The sequence below is a fragment of the Budorcas taxicolor genome, chromosome 5 (genome assembly GCF_023091745.1).
Source record: "Budorcas taxicolor isolate Tak-1 chromosome 5, Takin1.1, whole genome shotgun sequence".
NCBI classification, from domain to species: domain Eukaryota; kingdom Metazoa; phylum Chordata; class Mammalia; order Artiodactyla; family Bovidae; genus Budorcas; species Budorcas taxicolor.
The window spans coordinates 123450584-123462905 of NC_068914.1; the positions used below are offsets into that span (position 1 = coordinate 123450584).

The 12322-nt window shown below is 41.4% G+C and overlaps 1 protein-coding gene across 1 annotated transcript in view; it reads left to right on the top strand.

Annotated features, from left to right (window-relative positions):
• TMTC1 (transmembrane O-mannosyltransferase targeting cadherins 1) overlaps window positions 1-12322 on the top strand; it is a 318256-nt gene that overhangs the window by 40211 nt on the left and 265723 nt on the right. The window contains exons 4-5 of the mRNA XM_052640320.1: window positions 23-199; window positions 6286-6477. Of these exons, the coding sequence (XP_052496280.1) occupies window positions 23-199; window positions 6286-6477 (369 nt within the window). The remainder of the gene's footprint in view (window positions 1-22; window positions 200-6285; window positions 6478-12322) is intronic.

Genomic DNA, 12322 nt, shown 5'->3' on the forward strand with positions numbered 1-12322 from the left:
CCATCTCAAATTTATTTTTCAGGAGTGTGGACCAGTGTTGTGTTGGGGAAAGTTTCCCTCCCACGGCTTCTCCCTTCTTCCTGCTGCTTAGTCTGTTTCTGGGGACCTGCGCAATGCTGGTGAAAGAGACGGGCATCACGGTGTTCGGCGTGTGCTTGGTTTATGATCTCTTTTCTTTATCCCACAATCATGATAAACCGTAAGTCATGTCAAAGTTTTGCTGTCAAGCAGTGCGTGATGTGCAAAGAAAAATTACTTAAATCAATAGTTTTCAAATTTTCATTAAACAAATAGAGATACAACATTCTGTTAAATGTAACCTCATCTTGGGGGTTTTCCTGGTGGCTCAGTAGTAAAGACTCCATCTGCCAACACTGGAGACACAAGAAATGCAGGTTCGATCCCTGGGTTGGGAAGATCCCCTGGAGAAGGAAATGGCAACCCGCTCCAGTATTCTTGCCTGGGAGATCCCAAGGACAGAGGAGCCTGGTGGATTGCAGTCCGTGGGGTCACAAAAGAGGCAGACACGACAGAGCGACTAAATAAAAACAAACCTCACCTTAGACCATAATATAGTAAGGCTTATTTCCTTAAGACAGTCGCATTGTATGTGTTCAGACTCTTCACGCGCATTGTATGTGTTCAGACTCTTCACGCTTGTGTCATTGAGGATTGTAAAGTTTTTGTGAGCACCAAATTTGGAATTGAAATGTACCTATGCTAATTGCAAGTTTATATCACTAGATTGTTTTGCTTGTATAATACTGAGAAATCTTGATTCACACAGGAGAGTGGTTACAAATGGTAACAGTTTGTTAACAGTTTGCCTGGAATCTCTGCATTCACATAAGTGCCATCCTTCAAAGAACACTGCTAAATTGGAGTCTGTTTACTAGCTTGAGGGCTGGTGTATATACCTAAATTTTGCATGGGGCAGTGAGGGGCGGCGGGGTTGGGGGGAGGTTTGGAATTCCACAACAGACCACTCTAAACCATACAGGAATAATTAATTGCATATCATATTCAAGTTAAAGAACAAGTTTATTTAGTAGCCTGTTTTCATTTAACAAATTTAGGCACTTTCATATTGTCCTGTGGGTTATAGATGATAAGAATGACCAAGGCGTTTTAAAAGTTCAAGCACATACTGTAATTTTCTTGCTCAGGATTTACCAACAATTTGACATGCAAACCCCATTTTTCAGTAATTATAAGGTCCTTACATTTGAACTTTTAATAAATGCAGCTGATTTATTCTCCGGCCTTGTCTGGAAGAATTTTATCTTTAAAAAAAAAAAAATCCTGCCTTTTTATCCCATTCCCTACCTCTTTATACTTCTTGACACAAAGATAAAAGCAGTGCTATTGCATGTCAACAAGCTGAGATGAGTCATTAAATTCTGATCACTTTCCTGCCTGGGCGTACTTGGAGATAATTTAAATAGATTTTAGTACTCTGTTAGCTCTCTGCGAATCTCAGAGGCATGTAAAAGGAAGGAGCCTAGTTATCATTTTGACCCAAGCTTAAATCAGGAAAGCCAGAGGGCCTCCCCCTGGCTCGTATGAGTCCTCTGACCCACCGCAGTAATTGCACTGCTGGCCTTCCTGTCGGCTCCTCTGGCTTCCCACTTGCTTCTGCCTCCTTTTCGTGTCTACCTCCTTTGCTCTGTGACAAGTGACTGGAGATCTTCCCCTCTGGGCCTGTCCAGAGATATTTTAACCTCACATCGACTGAAAAAAAACACCCGCACAACTTGAAAGTTGAGAATTGTGTTTTATTTGGGACAATTACTAAGGACTTATAACCTGAGAAAGCCCCTCAGGTAGCTGTAAGGAAACTGTTCCATAGCGGTGAGGGAGGAACTAGAATATATGAGTTTTTGCTGCTGGGGGCAAAAAAGAAGGCTATAGTTGAAACTCAAAAGAGTGCTAATCACAAAAAATCAGACATCTCAAGTTAATGATTTAGGGCGTTTCAATATATTGAAAAATGCAAGCGTCTGGGCTTATGAAAATTTTTCCTTTGATATGCATGTCAGCTGTCTAGGGTCAGTATCCCGTTTTTCTCCATTCTGAATTCTGAATTCCCTTAGGGTACACCCTGGGGACAGCTTCGGTGGCTGATAACTTGATGGCAGGCAGCATCCTTTTGTCTATACTCATACTTTAAGTCTTATCTCCTTTGGTCTTAGGACTCCCCAACTCATGGTTGCTTATAGTCCTTTCTTCTTCATCTGGTCACTATTGAGCTAGGCATTTTTCAAAGAGGATAATGATCTGTTTTAGTCTTTTAGTGATTTTCTTGACCTACACCATACCAAACTGCTGGAAGTTCTATGAAAAAATAATAACTGCTGATATGTAGCTTGGAAGTTGCATAGTTCATAGTTTATGGGTTGTTTTTCTTTCTTTTTTTTTAGTAACTTTTAGCTCTCACAACAACCAGCATCTCTGCATAGGTGAAGGCGTTCATTCTTTCCTGCATCATTTTATCTACCTGTTTAAAGCATTCCCATTTTGTGCCTGGCCACAAATAAGATAGATAAGATTCCTTCCCACAAAGGGCAGTGCTAGGGGAAGACAAACATTATGTAAGTAATTCCATGAGGACCTGAGTACAGTTGTGAACTTGGTAGCAAGGAACTGAGAACAGGTAACAGGGATTCAGTTCGGTCCAGTCTCTCAGTCGTGTCCGACTCTTTGTGACCCAATGAACCGCAGCACGCCAGGCCTCCCTGTCCATCACCAACTCCCGGAGTTCACTCAGATTCATGTCCATCGAGTCAGTGATGCCATCCAGTCATCTCATCCTCTGTCGTCCCCTTCTCCTCCTGCCTTCAAACTTTCCCAGCATCAGGGTCTTTTCAAATGAGTCAGCTCTTCACATCAGGTGGCCAAAGTATTGGAGTTTCAACTTCAACATCAGTCCTTCCAATGAACACCCAGGACTGATCTCCTTTAGGACAGACTGGTTGGATCTCCTTGCAGTCCAAGGAACTCTCAAGAGTTTTCTCCAACACCACAGTTCAAAAGCATCAATTCTTCAGTGCTCAGCTTTCTTTATAGTCCAACTCTCACATTCGTACATGACTACTGGAAAAACCATAACCTTGACTAGATGAAACTTTATTGACAAAGTAATGTCTCTGCTTTTGAATATTCTATCTAGGTTGGTCTTAACTTTCCTTCCAAGGAGTAAGCGTCTTTTAATTTCATGGCTGCAGTCACCATCTGCAGTGATTTTGGAGCCCCCCAAAATAAAGTCATCCACTGTTTCCACAGTTTCCCCATCTATTTCCCATGGAGTGATGGGACTGGATGCCATGATCTTCGTTTTCTGAATGTTGAGCTTTAAGCCAACTTTTTCACTCTCCACTTTCACTTTCATCAAGAGGCTTTTTAGTTCTTCACTTTCTGCCATAAGGGTGGTGTCATCTGCATATCTGAGGTTATTGATATTTCTCCCGGCAATCTTGATTCCAGCTTGAGCTTCTTCCAGCACAGCGTTTCTCATGATGTACTCTGCATATAAGTTAAATAAGCAGGGTGACAATATACAGCCTTGATGTACTCCTTTTCCTATTTGGAACCAGTCTGTTGTTCCATGTCCAGTTCTAACTGTTGCTTCCTGACCTGCATACAGATTTCTGAAGAGGCAGGTCAGGTGGTCTCGTATTCCATCTCTTTCAGAATTTTCCACAGTTTATTGTGATCCACGCAGTCAAAAGCTTTGGCATAGTCAATAAAGCAGAAATAGATGTTTTTCTGGAACTCTCTTGCTTTTTCCATGATCCAGCGGATGCTGGCAATTTGATCTCTGGTTCCTCTGCCTTTTCTAAACCAGCTTGAACATCTGGAAGTTCACAGTTCATGTATTGCTAAAGCCTGGCTTGGAAAATTTTGAGCGTTACTTTACTAGCGTGTGAGTTGAGTGCAATTGTGCTGTAGTTGGAGCATTCATTGGCATTCCTTTCTTTGGGACTGGAATGAAAACTGACCGTTTCCAGTCCTGTGGCCACTGCTGAGTTTTCCAGATATGTTGACATATTGACTTCAGCACTTTCACAGCATCATCTTTCAGGATTTGAAACAGCTCAACTGGAATTCCATCACCTCCACTAGCTTTGTTCGTAGTGATTCTCCCTAAGGCCCACTTGACTTCACATTCCAGGATGTCAGGCTCTAGGTGAGTGATCACACCATCGTGATTATCTGAGTCATGAAGATCTTTTTTGTACGGTTCTTCTGTGTAGTCTTGCCACCTCTTCTTAATCTCTTATGCTTCTGTTAGGTCCATATCTTTTCTGTCCTTTATTGAGCCCATCTTTGCATGAAATGTTCCCTTGGTATCTCTAATTTTCTTGAAGAGATCTCTAGTCTTTCCCTTTCTATTGTTTTTCTCTATTTCTTTGCATTGATCACTGAGTTACGCTTTCTTATCTCTCCTTATTTTTCTTTGGAACTCTGCACTCAGATGCTGATATTTTTTCTTTTTGCTTTTGCTTCTCTTCTTCTCACAGCTATTGGTAAGGCCTCCTCAGACAGCCATTTTGCCTTTTTGCATTTTTTTTTCCCCCTTTGGAATTGTCTTGATCGCTGTCACCTGTACAGTGTCACAAACCTCCATCCTTAGTTCATCAGGCACTCTATCTATCATATCTAGTCCCTTAAATCTATTTCTCACTTCCACTGTATAATCATAAGGGATTTGATTTAGGTCTTACCTGAATGGTCTAGTGGTTTTCCCCACTTTCTTCAATTTAAGTCTGAGTTTGGCAATAAGGAGTTCATGATCTGAGCCATAGTCAGCTCCCAGTCTTGATTTTTGCTGATTGTATAGAGCTTCTCCATCTTGGCTGCAAAGAATATAATCAAGTCTGATTTAGGTATGGCCATCTGGTGATGTTCATGTGTAGAGTCTTCTTTTGGGGATACCTGGTCACTAACAGTATCTCTTGAGTGAAGGCTATGCTCCAGGAACGGGACCATGCCATTTACAGGTATGAAGTCACTTATTGCTAACAACTGTTACCATTGTTTCACAGAGCAGAAAGTACAGGCATAGAAAGTAACCTCTCCAGGGTCTCCCATCCCTGATTTAGACTCTGTCTGTGTAACTTCAGAGTCACAGGGTTACCCCTGAGTACCTGCCTCCATGGGACACATGTGACTGGGGCCAGTAACCCCCCAGGGCATCTGCAGCTCAGAACCTGGGCTCACATTAGTAGCAGGATACGAGCTCAGAGGATCTGCCTGTACTGAAGGTCTTAACTCATTGAGAATCTCACAAAATTGTGTCTCCTTTTCCCAGAAATTCTTATCTGCTAATTTAGAATAAGGGCTTCCCGGGTGGTGCAGTGTTAAGAACCCATCTGCCAATTCAGGAGACATAAAAGATGCAGATTCGATACCTGGGTGGGAAAGATCCCCTGGAGGAGGGCACAGCAACCCACTCCAGTATTCTGGCCTGGAGAATCCCATGGACAGAGGAGCCTGGTGCGCTACAATCTATAGAGTCACAAAGAGTTGGACAGGACTGAAGTGACTTAGCATGCACGCATCTATCCTTTTGGAATCTGAATTTAGGTTGTTTCCCCTTTTTTGGTTATTATATACCATGCTGCAGTCAAGTTTTGGGTGCACATACCTGCAGGTTTCTCCAGTGCATAACCACAGAAGTGAGGTTGTGGGCCCACATATAGATGTCCATTCACTGTATTGATGTGCAGTCATTCTCTTGAAATAACTGCAGCAGTGGATGAGAATCCTCTTGTTCCACATTCTCCCCATCCCTGAGTAGTGTCAGACTTTTAAATTTTTTGCCCAGCTAATGTTATGGAATATATCTCAGAGGATTCCTGGAAGAACATATGAGAATATGTTGCATGGGTCATCTGTGAACACAATTTTCCAAGATCATAATAATATAAATCCCAAATATCCCTTCAGCTAAGTTAGGAGAATTCAACTTATGTTTATTATGAGAGAAATGTTTGAGGAGGATGAGAAGTGAAGAGTGTCTGTATGTGTACTGGTGACCACATAAGAGGATTGAATCTACATCTTCTCTTGTAATGAGCCAATATGACAAGTTCTAAAATTGGCAATAACATTATTATTTAATGTTATTTTTAAAATATTGTGATACATACCAGAAACAGAAGAGCTAAAAGATTCGTGAATATTTCCTTCCAAGGAACAGGGCCTGGGGAGGGGACAGGGGACTGCTGTTCCTTGTTGCAGGTCTTGTTGCTCCTTTTGACATTGTTTCCTCCTCACAATTAGGAGCAACGGGGTCATCCATCAGTGCAGCCCACAGCAGCCTGGAAGCTCCCTGACAACACACCCTCTCCGGGAGAATGGGAAGCAGCAGCGGTTCCCTCACAAAGGAGCTTGGGGTGGCTGCCATGCCATGCCATCTGAACCCAAGAGCAGTGGATTCCTCGTGTCTCCTGGAGCTGTGTGGTCCTTGATGAGGTACTGGACTGGGCTCCTTGACCTTGTGTGTGTTCACCATCCAGCATCACCTGTTGCAGGGGGATCACTGGAGAAGTGAAGCGCGGAGTCATTTCTTTGTGACACCCCCACTCTTGTTACCCTCCTTTCTTTTCCCTTCCCCATTTCCCTTCCTCCTTCCTTCCTTCTCTTCCCTATCCCTGGCCTTCCCTGTGTCATATTAGATAAGAAGGGAGTAGCTGGAAGAAGTAGAAGCCCTGCTGACTGCTGTTATTTGGAAGAAGAGATGAGGCTGTGAAGCCTCAGTTAAGCAGTACAAGCATTCTGCTGCTTCCCTGGGGGAAGAACCCTGCCCATCAGAGCGCAGGCCCCTGTTTTCTTTGGGAGGAGAGCTCTGCCTTCCCTTGCCCTGACTCCCTGCTTTTGGTGTGTGATAATGAAAGGTTGTTGTTGAGCTGTGAAAAATGCTGGGATTCATTTTTGGCCTTGGATTCAAAAATGGCCTCTGGAGGAGAGGAATTCAATCCAGGGCCAGTGACAAGGCTTGATCACTCAGAGCTTTTGTATATTAAAGTTTTATTAAAGTATAAAAGAGAGCTTCTGACATAGACATCAGAAGGGGGCAGAAAGAGTGTCCCCCTGCTAGTCTTTAACAGGAAGTTATATACCTACTCACAGGCTGCTAATTAGAGAAAGGAAATGTCTCATAACTCAGAGAAGGGCACCAGGCCCCTCACCCACAACATGCATTTTGAGTTAGCATTGGCACAAGGTGAGTCATCTTGGCCATAAAATGATTGACATGAATCTTGAAGAAAGGCAGGTTTCCAAGCAAATACATAGTCTCATTAACATAGATCAGGAGAACAATTGTATAAGTAAAACATACTGCTTTTTTGAGCCATTATCTGAGTCTTAGGCAGAATCAACTTGAGGAAAGACAGAGTTTAAGGTAAATACATTTTTCATTAACATAGCTTAAGAAAAATATTTCCATTAAAAAAAAAAAAAACCTGCATTAGTTAGCTCAAAGTTTGAGAACAGTTAAGTTCAGGTGGAACTAGGTGTTGTCATGGCAACACAGAATTTTGAAAGTAACCTCCTTTTAATTTTCTGTAGAGAAGGAAAAAAAAATCTGACACTTGTAGTTTGTTTCCTCCTGCCACTTGAGACTAAAAAAATGTCTGACACTTCTAGCTTGTTTCCTCCGTTTGGGGGCCCCTAGCCTTCCCGCCTGTTACCCTCTCAATAGAAATTTATTACAACGCAGGTGTATGAGGTAGCCCAGGGGACACTGCCTCTCAGAAATGTTTCTGAGGGTTCAAGAAGATCTTCTTTAAAGTACAAAATTTTCTCTCTTTTTAAAAAATCTTTTGACCTATCCATGAAAATTATCATAGATTTATCGGAACAGGTACTTGGCTAAATTAGCTTGCCACTAAAAGAAGGAAATGGCAACCCACTCCAGTATTCTTGCCTGGAGAATTCCATGGATGGAGGAGCCTGGTAGGCTACAGTCCACAGTGTCGCAAAGAGTTGGACATGACTGAGCAACTTCACTTTGAAAATAACTCAAGCCGTGGGCAAGTAAGAATTTAATAAAGATGGAAATTTGACTCATACTATTAGCACTTAAGTAGCAGATTGCTCTTCTTATTCTTCTCTATAGTCCCAGACAACTCCCTCTTTTCAGGTGTCTTTGTTTCCAATTAGTCCTGCCTTTACCTGTCTCTTAGATCATACTCCACTTATTCATTCATCAGCAAAGATCTACTGAATATCTGCCATGTGCCCGGCATGTTCCAGGCAGGCACCAGGGCTGTACTGGGGTTTAAGGAGGACAAGATCCTTGCCCCTATATAGCTTTCCTTCCAGGAGAAGAGACACTAAATAACCAACAAGGAGAGAACAATGTGGTGGAGAGTGGTAGGTGAGCCTGGCTGTAGCAAATTCCCATTGATTGGTCAGGGAAGGTCTCTGAATCCTTGTGGATGGGAGGAGGAGCTCACTCTGCTCAGATCTGCACAGAGGGTTCCGGCCTTGGGATAATTAGCAAGTGGGGATGGGAAGGGGAATGGGGAAAGGGGGTTCAGGGGATGGGCAGGCCTAGATGATGAATGTTTTGGCCATGGGAGCGAATTTGGATTTTATTCTGAGTAGAATGGGGAGACTTTGGAGGGTTTTGTTGTTGTTTGCTTGTTTAATGTGGCAAGATGTGGTTATATTACAAATCTCCAGTCTTGTTTCTTATAGTGCATTATTTAGGGGCAAGAGTAAAGCAAGGAGATTTTCATACTGACTGAGGGGAGAAAAGAGGTCTTGGCTGAGGGTGATGAAGCCTGAGATGTAGGCATACGGTGGATTTTGGAGACATTTTGGATATGGATCTAACAGGACTTGCCGATTTAGGGTAATGGGGTGAGGGAATGGCAGGAATCAAGGGTGTTCAGGTTTCTAGCTTCAACAGCTGGGTGGGTGGTAGTGTCAGGAACTGAGATGGAAAAGTTGGTTTGGGAAACGATAAAGTCACAGAAATGCATGAAGAAAGAAGAGTGATAAGCTGTCAAAACCTTGACTCTTTAGTACAGGGCATGAAAGAAAAGAGGGCAAAACATTTGGGGACATTGCAAATTTTTTTAAGGAAGGCAAAGGAGAAAAAAAAAGAATAAATAGATCATTGGAGACTCTAATGAAGGGACAGAAGGCAGGCTGCAGTGTAACTGACTTCCACCAGTCGGACTGTGTACATACAGTGACTGAGTTCCATACTGATCCGACTGTATAAGCTTCTGCTCTCAGTTGTATCCCCAGATCCTCTTATAGTGTCTGGTTAATCGTAGTTGTGCAAGTATTTGTGAAATGAATAAATTAATGGGTAGATGGTAAGAAAGTATTGAAATTAAGCAAAAATAGAATATTTTAGTCAGAGAAGGCAATGGCACCCCACTCCAGTACTCTTGCCTGGAAAATCCCATGGACGGAGGAGCCTGGTAGGCATAGTCCATGGGGTCACCAAGAGTAGGACACGACTGAGCGACTTCACTTTCACTTTTCACTTTCATGCATTAGAGAAGGAAATGGCAACCCACTCCAGTGTTCTTGCCTGGATAATCCTAGGGACGAGGAAGCCTGGTGGGCTGCTGTCTGTGGGGTGGCACAGAGTTGGACACGACTGAAGCGACTTAGCAGCAGCAGCAGCAGAACATTTTAGTAAATTTGGCAATAAAGAAATGGGGCAATAAAGAAATGTTAACAGGCAGTTAACATGCCTGTTAACTGCAGGCATGTGAGGTTTTTGTTTTCATTTTATTTTAAATTTAATGGATATGTGTATGTATCTAAATAACTTGTAGAGAATATAGAGGTAAGTGCAGGAACAAAAAGGAATAAGATGAGGTATGCATACCAGTGGTGTGCTGGTGATGCTTAATCATTGACTGTCCAAAGAAAGTAAATCCCCACTTGTTGTGTTTACAAATTTCCATGTAACTCCTACCCTGGCTGATTTCAATCTACAAACGTGACGTAGCTGAAACTAGAGTTGGGAGAGTTGTGCCATAGCCCACCATCTTGAAGCATTTCTACTTCCTGATAGACTGTAGATGTAAATAATCTCAGGAGCATAGACAGAAGTAAAATGAAGGAAACTGATTAGAAAATGATATGATTTGTGTACTTATTACCTTTATTTTTAGCTTGATTTATTTAAGGTTATATAATTCATTTTATTATAAAAGATATATAATATTATAATTGATATAAATATAAAATATATGTATATATAATTTATTACAAGTTATAGAATTTAATTTTAAATAATGGCTGTATTTAATAACTGGCTTGCAAAATTCCTGAAAATCTAATAGTCATTTCTTATAGGACAGTGTGAGCTCCAGTACTCCAGTGAAGAAGGTCCTTCAGGAGGGGAAGAAAGCTTTACATCTGTTATCTATCACTATGTATCAGGAAGTGGGCTAGCCCTTCCCACATATTATTCCATGCAGCCATCGCAACATTTGTTTAGGGTAAATCTTATAGTTTGCTTATCAGGTTCAAATGGAAGATCTTAGAGAGCTTAAATTGTCATTTAACACATTTACATAGTTGGTAAGTGGTAAAGTCAAGATTGGAATTACAACTGCACAGCCACTAATCCTGTGCTTTGCCTGTTTGCTGCGCTCTGTAGAATCCCAGGTGAGCACTTGGCTTTGGGGAGGAGTCAGGACAGTGGTGTGATGCTCTGTGCTGCTGGCCTCCCTGCTCAGCTCTTAGGGATAGAAGATTCTTGCAGCCATCCGTGGATCTACAAAGGAGGCCTCTCCTGACTGGCTTTAATAAAGACTGGCTTTAATATAGTATAGTTGGTGCTTATACATTGAATTAGGTGATATGCTTTTAAAAAATTTTATTTTTTTTAACTCTGAGCCCCAGCCTATTTAGAAAGACTGATGCTTGGAGAGCAGTATACAATACGACTGGAACTGGGTCAGGATCTTATTAAGTCAACATGTTTGTGAGCAAGAAGGACCATTATCCTTCCTTGAGAGGAAACTTGTCATATATTTTCCTTCTCTGGAAAGGAAAGGTATCATGTATTTAACTATAAATTTGATTAGTATCAAAATTAGTTTTAAAAACTATGCTTGTCCTTTTTTCAGAAGGTGATCAGGTAAAGAAAATAAAAGCTCAAAGAGGTAATGTTATCTTAGTTCTGAAGATCTCTGAGGATAGTGTTTAAATAATAAATCCTTCACTTACCAGGTCCTGGATAAGTTATTTTATCTCTGTGAGCATCAGTTTTCTCATCTCCCAAAAAGGGAAACTAATTGTAACATCTTACTCTCAGATTGCTTGTCAGGACTCAGAGCTATAGTAATAAGCAGGTAATAAGTCTGTAAATAAGTGCCTGGCACACGGTGGCCATTTGGTGTGGCAGCCAGCAGCATCATTAGTAGTAGTTCAGAATTATAGATATTATTATTCCTTATGACTTTCTAAACACTGAAATGTGACTTTCTAAACAATGAAACTGGTGAACCTGCAGTATACAGGCAAGGAATGTGTTTTTATGGAATTTTTTTTTCTTGCTAGTATGTATTTGCATTGCATGGATGGCATTAAGCTGTCAGAAATTCGTCTACATACTATCAGATAAAATGTATTCAGAAGTTAGCAAATACAGGGGGACCATCCCAACCCAGGGAAAAGTCGTACTGTAAGTCATTTATTTAGTTGCCTGTTTTTCTGTATGGCTTAGTGATTGTCTTATAGGTAGCAAGTGGCAAGTGCGGTGAACCTAGGACTTAGGGTAGACACTCTGGAATCAGATGAAATTTCAGCTGATTCCATCTTTTGCTCGGTTGCTCCAAGTGAAGTAAGAAATGTAAATCTTCCTTCTCCCACCCTCTTCATTACATACAGTTCATTCACACATGAATATCCTTTCCCTGTCACCTTAGAAAACTCAGTGAATTCTACCTGAAATCTTATTCTCATAACTCACATCTGTTTCTATGACTATACGTAGTCATTTTTCTTATATAGACCTGATATTTAAATGACAGTGATTGCGATTGGTATTGAAAAGAGTTCTTGGCTCAAGACCTGTCTTCTTTATTCTGCTGCTCTGCGACATCTGTCATGAATCATTCATTCTGTCAGCATTTACCAAATGCCTCCTATGATCAGGCACTGTTTTGGGTGTTGAAAATATATGATAGGGAAGTGAACAAAGCCCTGCGCTTATGGAACTTAGCTGGATGATGATCATGGTGTTTTTACTTAAAATGGGCTCGTTTTCGATCTTTGTGCGTAAGACAGTGGTTAGGTTTTTCACTTCAGTGTGTTCTAAAAGTCTTTATTGTAT